The following is a 23,287-nucleotide window of genomic DNA, read 5'->3' on the forward strand; positions in this document are numbered from 1 at the left end:
ATCGCAGATCGCTTTAATTTAGCTGTGAGTAATGGATCTCCACCACTGTACTGTGCACACTTTATGAGTGGGTGTTTGTTAGAGTACTTTTGTGTGACGTTTTTGGCTTGTCCGTGTGTTTATACAGGCCTATACTATTTTATATCTGTCAGAGCTTTACCGACATCAGTAAGCACTTAATAGTTTCTACTTTACCTAACGGCGGTCTTATGACCTTGTGCTTTGACATTAATTAATATCATAAACCCATATAAAACCTTGCTGGCGCTGCAGTAACGTTAACAAGACCACATCAGAGTGAGTTAAGCCTCGGAAAATACATACTGAGAGAGACCATCTGAGCTCTCAGCGTTTCATTTCATGGCCTTGAATCACTCCGTCAAAACTCTCTCCACCCACTGACTCCCGTGATGGAAACCAACACGTACATTTAACTTGCTGAATTCAGCTTTAGGCAGAAGGTGTAGGATACTAAAAAAGTCCAAGGCTAGTTGTTACCGTTTTTACTCAAGTGAAAATTTCTCATGGTGTGTTTATTTACCTTAAAGTCTCTATTGCCTAAGGATACAGTGAACCTAAAACATATTAACCTATTGTGACAACATGCCATGTTGTTTAATGGTAGCTTACATTGTGACAACCAAAAATGTTTCTTCTATAGAACCTTTTGTGCAATGGAAAGGTTTTATGGATGTTAAAGGATCTTCATGGAACCACTGATGCCAAAAAATAACCTTTTTTATAGATTATAGGTTAAGCAAAAATGTTAATAATAAATTATGAAATACAAAACAACAAATAAAAAATATATTATATTATATTATATTGTGGTCAGTTGCTACCCTGGAAATCCAGAGTTCTCGCGAGAGATTTGGGTCTGGATTCCCAGGCTTTGTCATTTGCCTGAATTTATCCAGTGTGGTGTTATTGTGTTCATTTGAGTTTTGGATTAAGAGAATATTGTATCTCTATTTGATGTTTGCAACGAACATACAAAATCAGCGCTTGAGAAAATACATGATGTTTGTTTAACTGAGCCCTTGTGTCAACTAGCCCCGGCGTGGATAGTCGTGCTACTGTTGGGTGAATTTGTGCGAAATAGGGCGCCCTAACGTGGCTGGTGAAGGAACTGCATGAGTGCTGCATTTTCGACAGAGCCAGATGGAAAATGAGAGACGCAAGTAGGCTGGAGAAAGAAGAAAGACAGAGAGGTTTGATCTTCCTGTGTGTGTGTGTGTGTGTGTGTATAAAGCCCTTCAGGTTTAAATGAAATTCGATATCTTGAGAGCTTGTTGGAACATTGTGTTGCCCATTCACTGCTTTCATAACCAGAAAGGAAGTTTCTCTTCGTACCATCTTCATACAAAACTCCAGAAGTTACACAACACACCTGAAACAGCACAATGAAAAGACACTCCTCATTTGTACCAACGTTTTTTTTAAATTATCTTGTCACGTGTTTTGCATCCCTTTTGTACTCCCTCCATCTGGAGTGTGTTTAATGGATGGTTAGCATAGTGACTTAAGAACTGGAACATTCATTGTTTGTTGTATCGTCGATTTCAGATTTAGCCATAAAACAAAACAAACTGTGGTCGGTCACTGTACATGTCGGTCAGATCAGGTGGTATCTTCTTGTGGAAATGGGTGGTTACTTACCAAAAGCTACTAAGTGGACCATATGCTAATAGTAAAATGGAGGAAACTGTTCCAGTGATAATTGTATATTTATGAGCTAAATGTAAAAAACTATATCAGATCTATTTACATTGTAGAGTAAAAATGTATATTATAATTTTTAAAAACACTATCTTTTTTTTACCCACCGTTTAAGCAATTATGAATTAGTTTTTTTACAGGTTGAAACTACCTATCGTTCCCTCAGGTGGTCCCCTGGAGGTACATGGTAGAGTTTTGTTCATGGGCAATAGGTGAAGTAAACCACTACTTGGTTCCTGCGCCTTCTGGATTTTGAACAAGAACATTTGGGACATCAGTGAACGACCACAAACCCACTTAAAGGCAGGGTAGGTGATTTGTTCCAGATTATTTATTTTTTTGTTATGCTGGTTGAAACAGCAGCCACCTTTTACAGTTCCTCCAGATCCAAAACAACGAGCTTATGCTGCGTTCATGCCATAACTACTGTAATTTATTAGAGATGGAAACCCGTGACTCGAATTTATGCGTTTCAATGGCAACACTATCAACGCTGAAATGAATCTGCAGCAGTCAGGCGGTACAGGTCAGTGCTCTTTAAGTTGTTTATGTTCATTATTATTGTAATGATATGTGCTTTGAGACATGAGGTTTAACGCCGTCTTTTATGACACTTTTATTTGCTCCTTGCTGTTCGTGTTCATGTGTTTTGAAAATTGCCTATCCTACCCTTACCGATGTCGTTTTTACGGTATTTATTCAGAAGTCAAGACACAGTGGGATTGTATGCAATTTTATGAACACGTACACAATTTTCACAGTATTGCAGATTATGTTGAAGTGTGTGGATATGTATGACATCAGCATTGAGTGATTGTTTCTATTATTTGAAGCTGTTATTTGTTGGTGACGAATATTGCTGCGCATCTCTCACTTAGAACATTGACTTAGAAGCAGCACATGTTTGACTCTCTGCATCTTATACATACATACATACATACATAAATACATAATATGCAAAATATACTGAAACTATTAATTCTGAACTTGATACAAACTTAGCTAAAAACAGTACTAAACATGTTTTGACACGCCGGCCACAGAAATATGAGTATGCGCTGTACAAAAACAGGTAATTTCAGGAGAGACTCTCCAGGTGTTTTATGAATGCATACAAGTCATTTTTTCACCTGCACACTATACAATAGAGCTTTGAAATATTAGTAGGTATATTCTTCCACGCATTTTCATATCACATTCCCAATTCATCTCTCTCACACTCTCACTCTTTTCTGTGCAATATATACAAAAAATTATTACATATCAAAATTAATAAGTGCATTTAATTCAAACTTATTCACAATGAAAGTGTGCTGTAAACATCACTTTGCTGAGAGGCAGGAAAGCAGACATATCTGATCCTCTCTCAGTGAATATGATCTCAAAATACAGTTTTTGAAATGGTGGTGATAAATCAGCTTCGACTTGGATCGTCATGATCTACCATTAAACTTTCTCTTAGGTATTACTGGTCCAAAATGTAAAAACATGAATCTTTTGAAATTTAATCTGATATTCCTTAAGAAATATATTTGATAAAGCTGCATATACAAACTGACCGTCATGCTGCAACAGTGTCACGTTTACTCATGCTGACGTGTTTTTGGTTTTCACAAGCACACCAACTATTTACAAAGACAAGTCTTTCACCAGCACTTGGCCAGCGGAGCAAGAGGCGATTTCATTCGTCTGCTGGGGCTGAAGATATCCCTCGCTTCCGTCTCTAACCTCACGCCCGGCACCTTAAAGATGGACACGGCTGACGGAGAAAGAGAGAAGGTTAGGGAAAGAGAAATGACCGAGTGACAGGAGGAAAAAGACGTTTCTAAGATTGCATAATCTCTTTTCATCTCGAGTCGGTGTTGAAAAAGGTTGCCAGTTTTGACAGAAACTATAGAGGGATTTAACTTTGATCTCGTCTGAAACGGGACCGGATTAGCCTTTGAAGCTGGAATTGCGTGCATTCCGCTCATATAGTGAAATTCTTCAGCACTTACTGTCCCTTAGATGCATTAACGGAGGTGGAAGAGTGTTGAAATATGGGTGCAGCAATGCATCCTGGGCTGAAATCCTGTCCTTTGGAATCATCATCAGCATCTGCTGGGCCAGGTCCTCCGTCTTATAAGGTAACTGAGCGAGTCTGGGCCAATGTACACACACACACACATACACACACAGAGAGAGAGAGAGAGCTATGGGTCAGACATCCATTAGAGGGGGTTGGTGGAGGGGAGATGAGGACCGTTATACAAAAACCCTTCTGTTCCCACTCGGAGCCAACACACACACACATACGCGCACGAGCATGAATGCATGAACTGGTCTTACCTTTTCCAGACATCTCGAAATTGCCGGGGCTTGCAGGGCAGGAACCACTCTACAGGAACACAAAGAGTCCTCTTTTAGCTTAATAGACCACTAAAACATCCAACTATGATCAGGTATCTTCACTCAGAGCATGTTGAGACAATGAGACAATCTTTGAAATCCTTCATCATTTACTATTCCTTGTGTTGTTCCAAATCTATACGACTTCCTTTCTTCTGTGGAGCACAAAAAGAGATGTTTGGCAGAATGTTCACGTTGCTCCTTTCCACACAATAATAGTGAGTGCTGCCACACTCAAAAAAATGATTCTTGCCACTAATTGAATTTAAGCAAACAATTTAAATGAAATATATTTAAAAATGTATAAAATAACCATTATTGTTGCGAATTACTCTTACACAACATGAATGTAATGGATTCAAGTCAAAACTGATCAAATTACATAAACTATACTTGATTTGTTGCCATAAGGGGCAAATGCAGATGTGGCGCATGCGCACTAGAGTAAAAAAAAAAAAAAAAAACACACACTCTGAAGGCGCAGGCGCCCAGGCGGCAACAGTCGTTGGAGGTGCTATACAAGACTCAGCGTCAGCGATTATGTGAAATATTCGACAAGGTAAGATATTTTCTATATTTTAAATGATTTCGACTTCATCTATTATTTTTTTAATAAATGTAATCGATCTGATTTAATTAATTAAACTTAGTTTCGCCGTGACTGCAGACTGCACTTCAGACGAATGAACTTTTTCGGCCTTCCCAGTTAACCTATAACGTTAAAGAGTAATGTTAATTGATCTTTTTAAAGATTTATTGTCGACTGACTAACTTATGTGCATCATTTTTGCATTTAGGCAGATTACTCGTATGATTTTTGACTTGCATTTTACTTTGTATTATGCCAAAACATTGCACTAACACAGTCAATCGAACGTAGGCCTAACGTAGCAGCTACGTTATATGAAGGTTTATACAATTGTATAGGATTTTTCATTAAAACAAATATCTTAAAAATATTTGTAACTTTGATCATAAAGCCTACGGTCTACGGTCGACTGACTAACGTGTATGTATGTGCGTCATTTTTAATCATTTTTAACTCATCTCGACGTGAGTTAGGCCTACATTTTACTTTGCGTGAAAAATCATTTGAATAAGTTATGCCAAAACGTTGCACAAACATACTTAATCTAACGTTACCGTTTATGAAAGTTATCTTTATGCAAAGGTTTATAGGATGATCATGCTTTCCTTTTTTTCATGCTGAGTTGTAATTTCATTACAAACAAATAAAACCATTTGTCTTTGCTATTTTAGAGTTCTCATCGATGTGACAATATTCCAACATTTCGGGCTCCGGTTTGGCACAATCACTCAATTATGGTAGGCCTATGTGTATTTTTTTGCTTTGTAATAAAATTAAACTTGACCTATTTAATTTCTTTACAAAGGTGTGATGTCTGTTGTTTTCTCTCTCTTTTTCAGATGTGAGTTTTGGGAATGTGGCAATGCAAAGTGTGAATTATCCAGTAGGTATGAGTTATTGAAACATTCTAAGCTTAAACATGGATATTTTGGGCTGAGTTTCAGGCATCGTTGTGTATACAGTAATTGTCCTTGCACTTTTAGGACAATTGGTGTCTGATTTACCTACCAGGTGGTCTGCACTGTTCACAGTAAATGAAGTAAGTGTTATTGATATTTACACAGCAATAAATTGTAAATTACAATGAATTCCTCCACAGTAGGCCTGTATTTCATGGCCATCTTTTATTCCCCCTTTTTTTCTTTTTTTTTTTACAGAATTCATAAAGTGTGCCACTTCTGTCAAAGTTCTTGGCGCAGCTGGACAGATACACTGTTAATCTACACAAGCTTTGCAGCAGCAAAGGTGGTGCTTCTGGACAGAAGATATCATGCATTATGGCAATTACAGACAAGGTGCGTTTCAAGTCAACTTATACATACATATATATATATATATATATATATATATATATATATAAAAAAAAAAAATATATATATATATATATATATATATATATATATATATATATATAAAAATATACTATAATAAGTGTTTTTTATATTGTCATAATTTTCAGTGTGATGACATGCACATCAAACGAGACTGTGTCATAAAAAGTCTGTGTGTACTTCAATGAGGACATTACAACACTCGTCAAAGAAATTGAGGTTTGTATATGTACTTTTTGTAATGACCTAATCCTATTGCCAGCCTGTACGTTACCAATATTTCAGTGAAACTAAACAAGGTGTTAATTATTATTTGATTGTTTGTCTTTTGTTTTGGCTTAGGACTGCAATCCTGAAGAAGCTGAGAGAGGAATTTCTGAGACCACTCTGGGGCTTTTTGTGATCCGTAAAGAAGGTGCTGGTGCTGAGGACAAGCCAGAGGATGTTGGAGTAGTGATATAGGGTCTGCAGCGACTACAGAACTAAAAGAGTGTTTCCTTTGGATTGGTAATGCTGTTCGGACTGATCTACGCTCTCAGCTTAAGCTACCCTCAGAGTCTCAAATTCACGTTTGAATTCTTTCAAAAGGTACTGATGACATTCACTTCTTGCCTAGATGTTTCCAACAACTCAAGGGAGATTAAGAACTTTAAAAACGTAACCTTTTAAGACAGGGATGTCCTGAAAGGAATTTTTCGACGGACTGATGACACTAACTCCAGCATGCAAGAAACTGCACCTAATGCACCATTTGTGCTATTGACTCAGTCCAGGAACTTATCTGATGACTTGTTTTGCAGCAGAGCCGAGACTGTTATAGTCAAGAACAGTTCTTGGCTTCAGGGTTTTTTGTTCCTGTGTTCTGCTGAAATTCAGCTTCAGAGAGCTTACACAGAGTTCAGCAACAGTGGAATGATACTTAATCCAGCACCAAAACTTAAAGAAGAACTCCGGTCAATTTTAACATTGAGCTGATTTTTTTTTTTTGTACATTTGGAGTGCTGTCAATACAGAGAACAACGACAAAAATCGGTGTTGCCTACACCGTGTTTTCCTCTTTTTAAAATTTGCACCCTGTTGACTTCAATGGGACAAGTCTTAAACCTGCTTTTAGCCTCTTAACATCCTTGATGTGTCATTACAAGTGCACAGGTCATGTGAGTGATTCCTTCGGAGTGAACGCGGGTGAATCTGACTGCAGTAGATGTGAAAGATATGAATAAAAATGATGTTTATTCAACCAGCGCTCATACCTGTATTTACATCCTGTTTTCGGTCGAAGTCCATAGTAATCGATTGTCGAGTTCACGCGCATTGGTTTAGTACCTATGATCACGCGCGTAAACTCGACAATCGATTACTATGGACTTCGACCGAAAACAGGATGTAAATACAGGTATGAGCGCTGGTTGAATAAACATCATTTTTATTCATATCTTTCACATCTACTGCAGTCAGATTCACCCGTGTTCACTCCGAAGGAATCACTCACATGACCTGTGCACTTGTAATGACACATCAAGGATGTTAAGAGGCTAAAAGCAGGTTTAAAACTTGCCCCATTGAAGTCAATAGGGTGCAAATTTTAAAAAGAGGATAACACGGTGTAGGCAACACCGATTTTTGTCGTTGTTCTCTGTATTGACAGCACTCCAAATGTACAAAAAAATCAGCTCAATGTTAAAATTGACCGGAGTTCTTCTTTAAGATTGGACATTCTTGGTGGAGATCTTCTTTAGCTATGCAAGCATACTCCACGGATAGCTTGATCAGGCAGTGAGTAGGACACTTAATTCTTGCCTAAATGTTGAAATGTGAAACATGTTAAATGTAAAAGAATGTTTTAGGAAGATGGGTACCAATTACATTCATGTTTACATTTATTATTATTTTTTATCCAAGTGTCCTGATTGTTTATTTGTTCTACAAATATTTAGTGTTTTTAAATCATGATCAGAAGAAAGCACAAACTAATTACTGTACTATGCAGTGATATCAAAATGTTTACCTTGAAAATGTTAAAAAAGAATGTCTGATATTGAAATTTGGATCCCTGTTACTTGGTTTAAAACTAAAAAGTGTAACATGAGTAATAACCATAGAAAGTACAGTTTGGAAGGATACATAAAACTGTTGCATTAATTTGTAAAGTGCTGTATTATGTCTTGCTTGAATTTTATTGTTTCTTTTGTCAGACTGGATGTTTCTTTTGACATAGGGAGCAATTGCACACAATAAATCTTTTAAAACTGAACATGTTTTTGACCGTTTTTCAGTAGAATTAAGGAAATGTAAGATAGTTATATAAAGCAAGTAACAACAATTTATTTAAAATGAGTAAAGTGTATTTAATACACAATCTTAAATCACAGTTCATCATTTTACATAACAATTATTTAATTCATTCACGTCAACTGAACATGATGTTGAAGCTTAAATAAAATTGTAACTTTTACGTTGGATTTATGTGATTAAATTGGATGGAAAATTGACATGTAATTGAAATACATAAGTTTTAAATTTTGGGGTTAAATATTTTTTTGAGTGTGCCAAGCTCCAAGAAGGATCATTATTTAAGCCAGAAAGAGATGAAAATTCAATATCCATTTTGTAAATGCATGTTATAGATCTTAAGGTGAATAAGTTATCCATGTATTTAAATGTTTTTTTGTTTTTTTTTTAGCTTGTAATGTTAAATCAAAATGTCATAACTCGACCTTCTGGTCAAATGACAGACTTCTGTCTGGTGACAAATGTCAGACTTCTCCAATCATTTACAGCAGTTCTCTTAAACCCCGCCCCTTCACAATTGACTTTGAATTAAAAGTCCACATCTCAAAATACAATGATGGACAGAATCAAGTTCCTGCTCTGCATTTCTTTATTTTACGATAATTCATTACACGTTCATTTAAAGTACCATAAAATATAGTGTAACTCTTTAAGTCTCATTTGGGCTTCTCTATATTCAGCTGTTTATGTTTATGAGCTGCACCAGAACCAATGGCAATTGCTAATATCAGACCTTTGCACAACATGTCTCGATTTACTCTTGGCAAATGCTAAGTTATGAAGTTATTAAAGAAATGCTATGTCTTTGTTTTTTTACACAGTTTTTAATAACACAGGAAACTGTCTTTGCTGTAAAAACCTGAGCTCCTGAAATAACTTAACATTATTGCAATATATTGCAACATACATATATATTGCAATTTTGTTATTCATTGTCTGTGTTTTAATGTGTTGTTTTAGAACAGGCTTATTTGCAATGTGACACATTTTAACTAACATGTAACTTAGTTCAAGTTCACTCCTGATTAATCTCGTGTTAATTAACCCGTATAGATAAAACATTTCAGTTTACCAATGTTCATTCATAACACCAGTAAACTAGACTTCAGTATCGTAAGAGCTGTGAAGGCCACTTTTATTTAGCTTTTTGTCATTTTTCTTTGGAGATGACAAGCCATGACCACTGTATGCTTTTGTTACATGGAAAAGAGCAACATGAACATTCTGCTGAATTTCTCCTTTTGTGCAATTTTGTCATTATTAACTAAAACTATTAAAAATAGTATACGTTCATTAATTGAAATAAAGGTCAAATAATATAAAATATAAATATTAAATGAAAACTAAATGTTGTCTTGGCAACTAACTGAACTAAAATTATATAAATAAAATAAAAAAGTTGAAGTACTAAAGTTACTAAAACTGAAATAAAAATGAAGCAATGCTATTAGCAACTAATAAAGTGCACATATCTAAGTTGCTAAAAACTTAAAATGAAAAAGTATAAAAAGAAAGCTAATTCAAAATATTAAATAGTATAATAGTGGAGCTAAGCGGTATGATGATAAACATCATGGTGAAGATATAAAGTGTCTATCAATAGATATTTTGCTATATTGTGTATATCACAGTATGCAGATATAGCTGCGCAGAACAGAACTACTTAAAGTCTTTGACACCTTAGAGCAATAAAGAAAAATGCATGAATGAGAAAATAAAGCGCGGTTTGACGTTAAAAAGATTTATCAAGCACATTCTTAAAAAATTCTATGCAGTACTGATGCTGACTAACATACCTTAAGTACTAATTTGCATCTTTGTTCTGTTTATTAATAACAAAAATAAAATAAAAATAACTATATTGTGATAAATATCTAGTTCAGTCATGAAACTTTAGAGGGCGCAGGCTGATAGCAAATGCAGGCAATCACATCATTACCACATAGCACAAGCTGATTGGCCTCTGCTGATCCTGCAGCCAATGAGATTGTTTGCTGAACATTTAAATAGATTGGTTCAATGTTTGCTGTAAAATTGTCCTGCAGCATGCTATCAGATTTCCTCTGAAACCGTCCACCTCCCCCAGCTCCACCTGCCTAGATCTGCTACAGGATTTATATATGTCCATTTATGCAGCAGCAGCATATCTTACATGCTCACATACTCACAGTCAATACTTGCTCTGCAGCAGCAATAATCAGCAGCAGCAAACATGGCAGATAGTCCACCAAATACACTAACATTGCCATATTTAATAACATGCTAAAACTATTCCGAGAGTTGTCATGAAATAAAATGTCTTGTATCGTGAAATAAGATTTTCATCATTTTGCACACAACTATATAAGAGTATATAAGTAATACTAAAATAACACTGCTTTTTAAAATACCATTTTTGGGTAAACTATTAATTTAAGAACTTTAACATTCAAGGAAACTTTAAAGAACTTTGAGGAGCCTTCATTATGAGTGTCCCTCTGTCGGTGGCTGTGGTCTCGGGCCACCCGGTCATTCTTGGCTGAAACCTGAAGCCACACTTTGCTTCAGCACACCTGGATATACCTGAGAGACCACAGCGGGTTCATGTAGCTTCTCTCCAACACATGGCACACACACACATACAGAGCAGCCTGGGGCTTGGGTAAACCCATATTCATGGAGAAACACAGCAGGGAAGTCCTGCCAGCAGTTTACCTACCACACACATCATCTCCATCAGTACCCACACACTCTAAATGAGGCATATTTCCCAAAGCCACCTCACATTGCTCAGTTGTGCACCTGTGTAATGAGTTTGGACTTAATTTCCAGGACTGCAGTGGAAAGACATCAATCCCTTTCCTGCATGAGTGTGTGAAGGTGTGTGTTTGTGTCTGACTCGAAGGTGTCAAGTCAACTCATGGCCAACAAAACCACTAACAGAACCCCTATACACACAAAATGATTTATGTTGGAAACACAGCTTCAGCACGCCTTTGTGAATTTGCTCTAGCGAATTTCTGTTTGTATGACTGCATGTTATTAAAATGACAGACCTTTGGCAACAAGTTTACACCCACACATAGCTAAGTACACACACACACACACACACACACACACACACACACGTTGGGTTTCCTGGGAATTTCTATAGACATAACGATTTTTATACTGTACAAACTGTATATTCTATGCCCTTAAAAACTAACCCTACCCCTAAACACAACCCTCACAGAAAACTTCATTTTTACATTTTCAAAAAAACATAATTTAGTATGATTTATAAGCTGATTTCCTCATGGGGACCAAAAACACGGTTTATTATGTTTTTTAAGCCATTTGTTTTTTGGGGAAAGAGGAAGTGTCCTCATAAACCATGTTTATATTATTATTATAAACCATATTCACATTTATGACCTCTAAACCATATAAGAACACGCACACAGTGCAAATAGATGACGGTGTCTATGTGTAGTTCTAATTCTAAATTAATAGGTACATTTGTATTTACTTGATGTTCAAAAATAAAGAAATCAAATCTGTAAAAAGCGAGGATGTGCAGGAAAAGTTCACTAAAAAATCTGACATCATTTATATGACTAAATTTCTTCCATGGAACACAAAAGCAGAAAAATTCAAAACTTCTGTGGTGCACAAAAGTACAAATTTGCATATCAACCTTATTTTTTACAATGCAAAAGTAAGTAATTCTCCTGTGAATGTGCCTGACTTTAGATTTACTAGCTGCTGTAAGGTCAATAACTAGAACAATTTAAAAGTCCAGTAACAAATTAAACTATTTTGCGCTACAACCATTTGTTTATTATTACAATAAATGAAAACTGTAGAATAATATATACCAGTTTGCATAACAGACATTAATTACACAGCTAAAATAACTGGAAGCGCTTGCCGAACCCACTTTTACGTTAAAAATAATGCATAGCGTATTATTGTATTTTATATGTTACAGCTAATTATAAATGGTCAAGATCTGTCAGAATATATTAAAACAAAACACTAAAAAGTAAAACCAATAATTTTTAAATGCTACAAGTGAGTTGCAATTTTGCAACATTGCAATTTTCAATATGGAAGATGGATATTCATCTTGTGATCAGCTAAAGATTACACACATAAATAATAATAAAATTTTTTTTTATAATATATATATATATATATATATATATATATATATATATATATATATATATATATATATATATGTGTGTTAAATGTAATTTTTTAAGTGTAATTTCTAAGCCTGCAAATTAATACAAATTTTATAATGAATTTACATTTTTCTAGTTATGCCAAGCTCTGTCTAAACTATATTTTATCAGGTTTTATCAGTTTTAAGTAAAAAAAAAACTACTTATTAATTAACTACTTATTAATCCTAATCCAGTAAATCACAATCAACTGGAAAAGTCATGGGGCCTTTTAATACTGTTGTGGACAATGATTGTCAAAAGTTGAGAACCACTGATGTAAAATGAACCATAAAAGTAGCCCACATGATTAGTAGGTTAAATTTCACACTTTAAGAGGCCATGAGATGAGACATGCAAGAATCAATGCCTTTGACTCTACCGACATCAAAACTAGAGTGATGCACCTGCATTTAAAAAGCCTGAATATATGCATCATCATGTCTGAATGAGATTTGAGAGCTATGATTCAGGGGAAGATCATCAGAGAATATCAACTTAATTTGAACAATTATTTTGTGTTCCATAACAGATAGAAGCTGTACAGGTTTGAATGACATGAGGGTGAGTAAATGATGACAGAAGTTGAACTATCCCTGATCTAAAAAGTCTAAAAATTACTTTCATTGCTGTAACATAATATAATCGAGCTTATTCAATATTTAAACATTTCTTTGACTTAAATAAAACCAGTTCATTTAGATGTTACCATATGAAATACATTTTTATGTAACTAACATACCCTGACATAAGCATTTAATGAATGAGACAAATCTGTTGAGACAGGAAATCACCTCTCATAGCAGACACATCTGTGAGATTACAGTACGGAGACAGATGAAAGAAGGATTTTGCACACACCTGGTTTGTAGTTCGGCAGATCACCGACACCTGGCCAGCTCTCCTCGGTCGGGACCCCGAGGACCTCGGAAGGAAAGAAGAGGAGAGGATGAATAAATGGATAGAAGAGAAATTTCACACAATTATAGTACAGACTCACTGTCCAAATCTTCAGCAGCTGCTCAAAGACATCAGCAACTCCAGGAAACGCTGGTGACCCCTGTAGCATCTCAATAAAAATGCAGCCGGCTCCCCTAAAGACACACGTTTTGAGTCGGACATTACTGTTGCTCTCACTAATTATGAACCTTTCTAAGAGGAATGAGTGTTTGTGTGTTTGCAGGGACTCACCAGATGTCCAGGGCTGTGGAGTAATCAGTGGAGCCCATGAGAACATCTGGCGGGCGGTACCATAAAGTCACGACCTCGGCAGAGTACGTTTGGCACGGTATGGACTTAGATCGGGCCAGACCTGAAGCAACAAGTTTAGAATACACGATTAGTTAGCGTGTGAGTGTTTGCATGCGTGCAGTTTAAATGAAACCTACCAAAATCGGCTAATTTGAGTTCTCCCAGATAGCTGATGAGCAAATTCTGAGGTTTGAGGTCTCGATGCAGGATTCTTCTGCTGTGAATGTAAGACAATCCTCGCAGCAACTGAAACATGAAGAGCTGAACAAACAGACAAGAGTGTGTGAAAGACAGCTCATTATTTCTGCCCCCGTTGTGTTTGTGTGCGTTTACGGGTTTGTTTACCCGGATGTTGTATGAGTGAAGTCCGCCAGGATGCTGAATCATATATTGAGCCAAATCTGTTTGCTGAAGGAGTGAAAGAGAAAGATGTGAGGACAAAAATAAACCAAAAACAAAATAATCTTGGAAGGCGACTGCTAACGTCTTAGACTCACCATGTACTCAAAGACAAAGGTGAGAGACTCTCGCGTGTGAATGATGTCGTGGAGCAAGACTATGTTGGCGTGTTTGAGGCCTTTTAACAAGGAGGCTGGGAATAATCACAAATAACATGGGCATACGGCATCAACAAGTGCAGTACAATCACATTTTTAGAGGAGACTGGGGTGAGATGAGCCACTTTTCACTCAGGTATCCCTCTAGGCAAGGGGGGTCGGTGAGATATTTTAATGTTTTGGATAGAAGTTTCTTATGCATTTATTTGGTCAACAATACAGTAAAAACAGTAATATTGTGAAATATTATTACAATTTAAAAGAAAAATGTTCTATCTCGATATATCATTCATTATATATGTAGTAATATTAATTTATGTAATTTATTCCTGTGAATTTTTAGCTGCCATTACTCCAGTCTTCAGCATCACATGATCCTTCAGAAATCATTCTAATATGCTGATTTGCTGTTTAAGACACATTTCTTATTATTATCAATATTGAAAATAGTTGTACTGCTTGGAATACATGTTTTTTTTTCAGGTTCCAAAAGAACAGCATTTGTTTAAAACAGAAATCTATTATTATAAATCTTTATTTGAATTATAAATGTCTCTACTGTTATTTTTGATTAATTTTATGTGTCCTTGCTGAATAAAAGTATTAATTTTGTTTTAAAAAAACTTAGTGACCTCAAACTTTTGAATTGTCAAAACATAGAAATATAACATCTAAAAAAGAAAAATATGAACATAAATATGTTATTTCTATAAAAACAGTTTATTAATGCACTATTCCATCATATTTCAGTCATCTATGCTTCCCATATATATGAAGAGTTCAGATGCAAAAGCCTCTAAGTGCCATCTGAACTTTTCTTCTAGAATGATCATTTTTATCAAGCTTGTATATTTAAGTTCAGTAATTTCACTTAAATATTAATAGGTAATTTTCATTGCCATTTAAGTGAAATTACTGAACTTAAATATACGAGCTTGATAAAAATGATCATTTTAGAAGAAAAGTTCAGATGGCACTTGTGTCTGAACTCTTCATATATACCCTATATTTTTTTTATTATTATTCGTAATTACATGGACAACACAATTTATACACACACTGGCACATTTGACCCCACTGCCCTACGTGTGCATAAGCACTTTTGTTTCTTGGCTGTGTGTGTGTATGTTTGTGTGTTATGCACTTGCAGTACCTTCTCTAATAGCCGTGAATGGAATTCCTTCTTCAGTTTTCATGTGAATCACCTTTAAAGCCACAAGATGACCATTTATCCTGCCAGAAACACAGAAAAACCTCAGCATAATCCACAAACATGCATCTGCTGGTAAAAGTTTACCTAAGAAAGTAGAATAAACACCATCACAAGCTCTTTCTTTTTCTGACCTTATGAAATCTGAATTGGAGTTTCAGATGTCCATTAGCCGTGAAGTTATTTATTAGCTAGTATACTCTTAAATTAAATATGACAAATGTAAGTAGAAAACACACATTTATCTTCTATTTTTTGTCTGATTAAATGTGAAGAGAATGTGCCATTGGTCTAATAACAGCTGCCTATGACTATAGTAATCAGCAAATCATGGTTCATGGCTGTGAGGTAAATCAAAGCCTATTGGCTATCAATATAAAGCCTAATAAATTTCAATGGAGGGACAGAAATCTTGAATTTTCGAAGAATTTGTGTTTTGAAGAAGTCTTATAGGTTTGGAACGATATTGTTTATTGTACAATTCATGAAAAAAGCATTTCACTGACTGGGAGGTTTAATCTGCACTGTAACTGAGGTAACATTGTTCCTTTAACCACATAAACAGGCAAAAATGTTGCTAAATGTAAAGCTTTCTATCCTAAAACAGCTGCACAGAGATGAATGGGAGCTGTTTCTCATTAAAAAGCATTTGTTGTTGTACAACAACATCAAACTGCCTATCAGTTGAGGCCTCAGGCGGGTATCCATATGTTGCAGGATGACCTTATAAAATGAATCCATGTAAAACAAGCTGTTATAGAAGAACTCAAGGAATGCCTACAGGGAGGCAGTGAAAAGAATAATTTGCTGTCTATTATACAAAGGAACAAAGCCACAGGGTGGTGTATCTGAATAATGTGCTTGCCAACTAAATGCTGCCATAAAGGTAAAACATTAATCTCGCCTCAGTGAATAAATGTCCTACAGGCAACATCTAACTGAGCTCTATCAATTACACTAGTGATTTGTGTGTCTGTGTGAGTGATTACATATGACGACTAACCTGCTAATTCCTTTGTAAACTGTGGCATATGTGCCCTCTCCAAGTTTTTCAAGATTAAGATAAGATGTTGCATTCCCAAACTGCAGGCCAGTTTTCTGTGAATAAAACACACACACACTGTTATTTCACCAAGCAACAATCATTGAAATGAATGAGCAAGTTAACTGATAGCTTTTCCAGGTAGCTATTAGACCCTCTTTAGTTTAAATGTGGAGCTAAAAACAACTAAACAATAAATTTGTTAAAAATTTCATGTTAGCATATGTCATTCTATGCAAACTATAAAAATAGCACTTCCAAAGTAAAAAAAATGTCTATGTAAAATATATAATAATATAAAATAATAGTTTTATTATTATATTATTTCATAATACTTTTTTTAATCAGTTTGTTGTACCTTTAGACAAAATATAAAAGTAAAAAAAAGTGTTTTGCCATGGAGATGAATGGGAAACATGTCCCAGTTATCCTGAATTAACCCTATGTGTTTCATCAGGCTTTTATGGCTCATTAAGTATGACATTGTGAGAATATGGAGCTCATACTCAAGGAGAAAAAACTAAATAGTGCAATTTGCTGCAGATGTTGTTATTTATATTGCCAAAAAGTAAGATGAAATTATGAGACTACTTACATAAAATGCATATAAATATCAGTTGTCAATCTATATCTCCCAATATAATATATTTAAATTCTTAGTTTTATGATCAAAGCTTTGTAGTTTTGACTGTGGGGCGCAAAACATATTAAACAATGCAGTACAATGATGATTGACACGTTCCTCAAAAGACTGATGCATCATATTTAATAATCACTTTATAACATAATTTAAGTATAGGGATACTCGATTAAATCTAAGTTGCTTCAGCCCAGTAAATGTTCTTCTTGAAATTTTAGTAACAATATAAAATTATTCTAATGTTTACTTCATAAACATCATTAAAGATTTCAGAGCAAACAGACGTGTGATATGACCTGAAGGGGGACGTTTTTACAATTACACTATAAGGCATTTTATTTGCTAAAAAAGTATAAACCATCAATCAAATGACAGAAGGCATGTAGTACAGATTTATAATTCAGTAATAATTATGATAATTCAGAGGTCTTATAAATGAATGTATCTAATATTATGCACCTGCCTTTATAGGGTTAACATTACTCTCAATGTGACATTACAGTTTGTAATATGTAACGCAATATTGTAATGTGTTACTGATAACATTTCTCAACACTGTGCATGGCTGTGTATGTGGACATGCTTAAATCACATGTTGTATGTCTGAGTTGTATTAGTATGTCCCTCACCCACTGGAACTCTTGCTGGAAGCTCTTTCCTCCCATGGGATCGCTGTTACTGCGGCCCCTCTGAACTCTGAGCCGTCGCACCTGCAGCGTGTGAAACCAGTGCGGCTGTGGTTTCTCCACCCCGTCCAGCTCACCCAGCTGAAATAGGAGACAAAGACAGAGAGAGAGACAGTTTGATCTATATTAGATACAGTGTGAGATGTTATAACACCTTGTTTTGCTGATACAGCCATCTTACTGTATCCATATCTGTCTGTGTGTGAAGCGTGTCCTCATATTCAGGTCTACGTTTTAAATTGTAGGCTAATAGGCTAATATTTTTCATCAAATAAATGTAGCATTGGTAAATATAAAATACTTCTTTCAAAAACATAAAAAAATCTTAATTATTCCACATTTTTGACCACAAAGAACACAACCAACTATCATAATTTTAATGCAAACACTGAACAGAAGAAACAGGACAAGTGGAAAGCGTGTCTCTAGCAGAGGAAGAAGGGAGGGGATCTGGAGGAGGACGAGGAGTGGGCAGAGGGAGACTCCAGGAGATGACCAGGGAGGAGAAGAAGGTGGGAGGAGCCAGAGCAAAGATGGGAGGAGCCAGAGGAAGAGAAGCTGCAGGTGGGTGTGACCAAGGTGGAGACGTGTGCTTGGCAGACCGGGCCGGAGATGACGAGAGTGAGGACAATGGAGGAGCCTGGCAAAGCCAGAGTGATGATGGACCAAGGTGGAGCCATAGGGACCAGGGAGCCCAGCGAAGCCTGAGGGAGCATTGAGGCATGGTGGAGCCGATGGTTCGGAGGGCTGGGCAGAGCCAGTGGCGATGAAGGAGTTATGGAGACTGGAGTTAATGACTGGAGTTATCCAGCAATGACGAATATGACTTGGAACTGGACTTATCCAGCGATGACGAATATGACTTGAAACTGGGCTGAACCAGCGACGACGAAGACGACTTGGAACTGGAGTTATCCAGCGATGATGAAGATGACTTGGAACTGGACTTATCCAGCGATGACAAAGAGAACTTGAAACTGGGCTGAACCAGCGACAACGAAGACGACTTGGAACTGGAGTTATCCAGCGATGATGAAGATGACTTGGAACTGGACTTATCCAGCGATGACAAAGAGGACTTGGAACTGGGCTGAACCAGCGACAACGAAGACGACTTGGAACTGGAGTTATCCAGCGATGATGAATATGACTTGGAACTGGACTTATCCAGCGATGACAAAGAGGACTTGAAACTGGAGTTATCCAGCGATGATGAAGATGACTTGGAACTGGAGTTATCCAGCGATGATGAAGATGACTTGGAACTGGAGTTATCCAGCGATGATGAAGATGACTTGGAACTGGACTTATCCAGCGATGACAAAGAGGACTTGAAACTGGAGTTATCCAGCGATGATGAAGATGACTTGGAACTGGACTTATCCAGCGATGACAAAGAGGACTTGGAACTGGGCTGAACCAGTGACAATGAAGACGACTTGGAACTGGACTTATCCAGCGATGACAAAGAGGACTTGAAACTGGGCTGAACCAACGACAACGAAGACGACTTGGAACTGGAGTTATCCAGCTATGACGAATATGACTTGGAACTGGAGTTATCCAGCAATGATGAAGATGACTTGTAACTGGACTTATCCAGCGATGACAAAGAGGACTTGAAACTGGGCTGAACCAGCGACAATGAAGACGACTTGGAACTGGAGTTATCCAGCGATGACAAAGAGGACTTGGAACTGGAGTTATCCAGCGATGATGAAGACGACTTGGAACTGGAGTTATCCAGCGATGATGAAGATGACTTGGAACTGGACTTATCCAGCGATGATGAAGACGACTTGGAACTGGAGTTATCCAGCGATGATGAAGATGACTTGGAACTGGACTTATCCAGCGATGACAAAGAGGACTTGAAACTGGGCTGAACCAACGACAACGAAGACGACTTGGAACTGGAGTTATCCAGCGATGATGAAGACGACTTGGAACTGGAGTTATCCAGCGATGATGAAGACGACTTGGAACTGGAGTTATCCAGCGATGATGAAGATGACTTGGAACTGGACTTATCCAGCGATGACAAAGAGGACTTGAAACTGGGCTGAACCAACGACAACGAAGACGACTTGGAACTGGAGTTATCCAGCTATGACGAATATGACTTGGAACTGGAGTTATCCAGCAATGATGAAGATGACTTGTAACTGGACTTATCCAGCGATGACAAAGAGGACTTGAAACTGGGCTGAACCAGCGACAATGAAGACGACTTGGAACTGGAGTTATCCAGCGATGACAAAGAGGACTTGGAACTGGAGTTATCCAGCGATGATGAAGACGACTTGGAACTGGAGTTATCCAGCGATGATGAAGACGACTTGGAACTGGAGTTATCCAGCGATGATGAAGACGACTTGGAACTGGAGTTATCCAGCGATGATGAAGATGACTTGGAACTGGACTTATCCAGCGATGATGAAGACGACTTGGAACTGGAGTTATCCAGCGATGATGAAGATGACTTGGAACTGGACTTATCCAGCGATGACAAAGAGGACTTGAAACTGGGCTGAACCAACGACAACGAAGACGACTTGGAACTGGAGTTATCCAGCGATGATGAAGATGACTTGGAACTGGACTTATCCAGCTATGACGAATATGACTTGGAACTGGAGTTATCCAGCGATGATGAAGACGACTTGGAACTGGAGTTATCCAGCGATGATGAAGACGACTTGGAACTGGAGTTATCCAGCGATGATGAAGATGACTTGGAACTGGACTTATCCAGCGATGACAAAGAGGACTTGGAACTGGAGTTATCCAGCTATGATGAAGACGACTTGGAACTGGAATTATCCAGCGATGATGAAGACGACTTGGAACTGGACTTATCCAGCGATGATAAAGACGACTTGGAACTGGAGTTAACCAGCGATGATGAAGATGACTTGGAACTGTGCTGAACCAGCGACAACGAAGACGACTTGGAACTAGTTGTACAGCAGATGATGTCAGATTGTCCTGACATAGAAGTTTCTTTTAGTGCTTATGTTCCCTATTTCTGCCTCTTTGCCTAAATTCGGTTAATCTGAGTGATTTCATTGCACACAGGGACAACTGACAATCTCAGAGTGGACTTCAGGTTTAGCTGTACAGAATGTGCTGTAACCAGACAATAATATCTTCAGGTAATTTGGAACTAAATGGCAGTACATTATATCTTAAGACTCCTCTTCAAGCAAATACATTACTTTTGACTCTCAATATTTGCTTGGAAACGGCAAAAGAACAATTTAAAATGTCAAAAATCGGAAACAGTAAAATAGTTTAACCGTTTGATATTACAGTAAATTAGAGACACTTATGATACAGTTTTCAACATAATCAGACCTATTTTTCAATGACATTACAAAGTTAGTGACATTTTTATGAGACATTCTTCTATGATGTTGCAAATGTCAATGTTATTGTAATTCAAAGGACAAGACATTATCATTTATCCCTGTTTGATGTTACACACTCTCTGTCTCTCTGTCTCTCTCTCTCTCACACACACAAACACACACACAAACCCATCTGACCTCAGCGACTGGGAGGGAGGACACACTCCAAGTTTTTGATGGTTTTTCTTCCGTTTTCATTGTTTCTTTTATCTCTTCTACTCTCATCTCAAACATTTCCTCTTTTTCTTCCCTTCTGACTGTTTTATCTCCACAACACCAACAACATTTCCTCAAGCACACGGACGCCCAGACCCGCATTCTCCACAGGAAATCCTCCATCTCCAATTCTTCTCCGCTCTCACTTACTCTCTCTCTATCTCTGATTAAGCCCTAAAACTCATATGACTTGCATGGGAAAGTGTGTGTGTGTGTGTGTGTGTGTGCGTGTGCGTGTCTGCAGGCCTGGTCTTATGACTCCATCTCCCATCCATGAAAGCCAAACACAAACAGCCATGTTATACTTGCTAAGGGGGAACAAATGCATCCATTCAACCGCAGGAGAGAAAAGCATGATGGGACGGACAGTGAGAAATGGTGATTGTGAGAGAGAAATAAGAGAATAAAAGAATGTAAGTGTGAGAAAGAACCCATACCATACAGTCACATCTATACATTGGTTTTCAGACTTTCTAAAGACGTTTCTCATCAGACTAAGATGAACTGCAGTGTTGGTCGTGATGGAAGTCAGCTGGATCTCGTTACTCCGTCCACACGCTGTGGTTCATCGCTCTCTAAGAGGGGATTTTCTAACTGTGGCTAAAATGTTTCACCCACATTCAAATTATATTATATTATATTATATTTTATATTCACTGTAGAAAAAAAAAAACTTTTTTTGTTTTGTTTTACCTACTCCCAAAAGATTAAACAACTTTTTTTATTTTGTCAATTCAAATACGTTGGACAAATGAATTGGATAAACACAGTAAATTAAGTTTAGCTTATTAAAAGAAAAAAAAAAAAAATATATATATATATATATTTTTTTTTTTTTTTTACAATGTTATATTATTATCTTATATATATCTTATATACTACCCTTCAAAAGTTTACGTTTGGTAAGATTTTTTAATGTTTTTGAAAGAAGTCTCTTATGCTCAGCAATGCTGCATGTATTTTATCAATAATACATTAAAAATAGTAATATTGCATAAAGATGAATTTTCAGCAGCCATTACCCCAGTCTTCAGTGTCACAAGATCCTTCATTAATTGTTTTTTTTTAATTAGACATTTTATTAAATTACATGACATTCATACATATGTAAGTGTCCAATTTTTGTGTGTATATTTTGTGTATAGATTATATTATATTCACTGTAAAAAGAAATCTCAGCTCATATATTGTTTTGAGTTTTACCTACTCCCAAAAGTTGAGATAATTTTTTGTCATTTTTTTCCCAATTCAAATACATTGGACAAATGAATTGGATAAACGTGACATGATCCTTTACTCAAAAAATAATCCGATATTTTTTTTAATTACATGACATCCATACATATGTAAGTGTCCAAATATTTTTTTTGCAGTCAGTGTATGTGTGTTTGAGTGTGTGATTTTCTATGCTCTGGTGAGGCTGGTCATTACTTGTCCAGTGTAATCATAGAAAGAGAGAGAGAGAGAGAGAGCATGATGGATGTTTTCTCTGTTCTTTATTGACGTTGGCTATCTGGACTCTGTGCCCAGATGGGACATACTCGGTTGAGCCAGGAATGAGACACCAATTACTGACAGGAGAAAAGAGTATGCTGTGTGCAGCTATGCTGCCTCTCTCTCTATAATAACATACTAGCTTACTATGTACTGAATTCTGAGCAGTATATACTGTATACTGAATTCTGTAAATAATAGTATGTAAAACATGCTGCATTGTTGTCACATGTTGATCAAAATAAAATGGTTATTAAGCACCAGTTGGGATA

The 23,287-nt window shown here is 36.7% G+C and overlaps 1 protein-coding gene and 1 long non-coding RNA gene across 3 annotated transcripts in view; one reads left to right on the forward strand and one right to left on the reverse strand.

Moving 5' to 3' along the window:
* Nucleotides 1-2,315: 2,315 nt before the first annotated feature.
* cdk15 (cyclin-dependent kinase 15) overlaps nt 2,316-23,287 on the reverse strand; it is a 30,464-nt gene continuing 9,492 nt past the window's right edge. The window contains exons 1-13 of one of the 2 annotated variants that reach the window (XM_084426995.1): nt 21,444-21,680; nt 17,839-17,976; nt 16,531-16,625; nt 15,471-15,550; nt 14,258-14,352; nt 14,106-14,168; nt 13,898-14,021; nt 13,701-13,821; nt 13,510-13,603; nt 13,371-13,434; nt 4,048-4,096; nt 3,717-3,859; nt 2,438-3,478 (exon numbers count right to left, since the gene is read on the reverse strand). In XM_084426995.1, coding sequence (XP_084283121.1) covers nt 3,366-3,478; nt 3,717-3,859; nt 4,048-4,096; nt 13,371-13,434; nt 13,510-13,603; nt 13,701-13,821; nt 13,898-14,021; nt 14,106-14,168; nt 14,258-14,352; nt 15,471-15,550; nt 16,531-16,625; nt 17,839-17,976; nt 21,444-21,644 — 1,380 coding nt within the window. In that variant the 5' untranslated portion in view covers nt 21,645-21,680 and the 3' untranslated portion in view covers nt 2,438-3,365. Of the gene's footprint in view, nt 3,479-3,716; nt 3,860-4,047; nt 4,097-13,370; nt 13,435-13,509; nt 13,604-13,700; nt 13,822-13,897; nt 14,022-14,105; nt 14,169-14,257; nt 14,353-15,470; nt 15,551-16,530; nt 16,626-17,838; nt 17,977-21,443; nt 21,681-23,287 lie in introns of those variants that run through there. The other variant, XM_084426996.1, reaches the window with a different exon arrangement.
* Nucleotides 4,575-8,279, forward strand: LOC311301716. The gene is made up of 8 exons (XR_014629493.1): nt 4,575-4,666; nt 5,368-5,433; nt 5,536-5,583; nt 5,680-5,735; nt 5,854-5,991; nt 6,156-6,246; nt 6,370-6,923; nt 7,724-8,279. It is a non-coding gene; the product is annotated as an uncharacterized lncRNA (long non-coding RNA).

Source organism: Rutilus rutilus (assembly GCF_951802725.1).
Source record: "Rutilus rutilus genome assembly, chromosome: 12".
Classification (NCBI taxonomy): Eukaryota; Metazoa; Chordata; class Actinopteri; order Cypriniformes; family Leuciscidae; genus Rutilus; species Rutilus rutilus.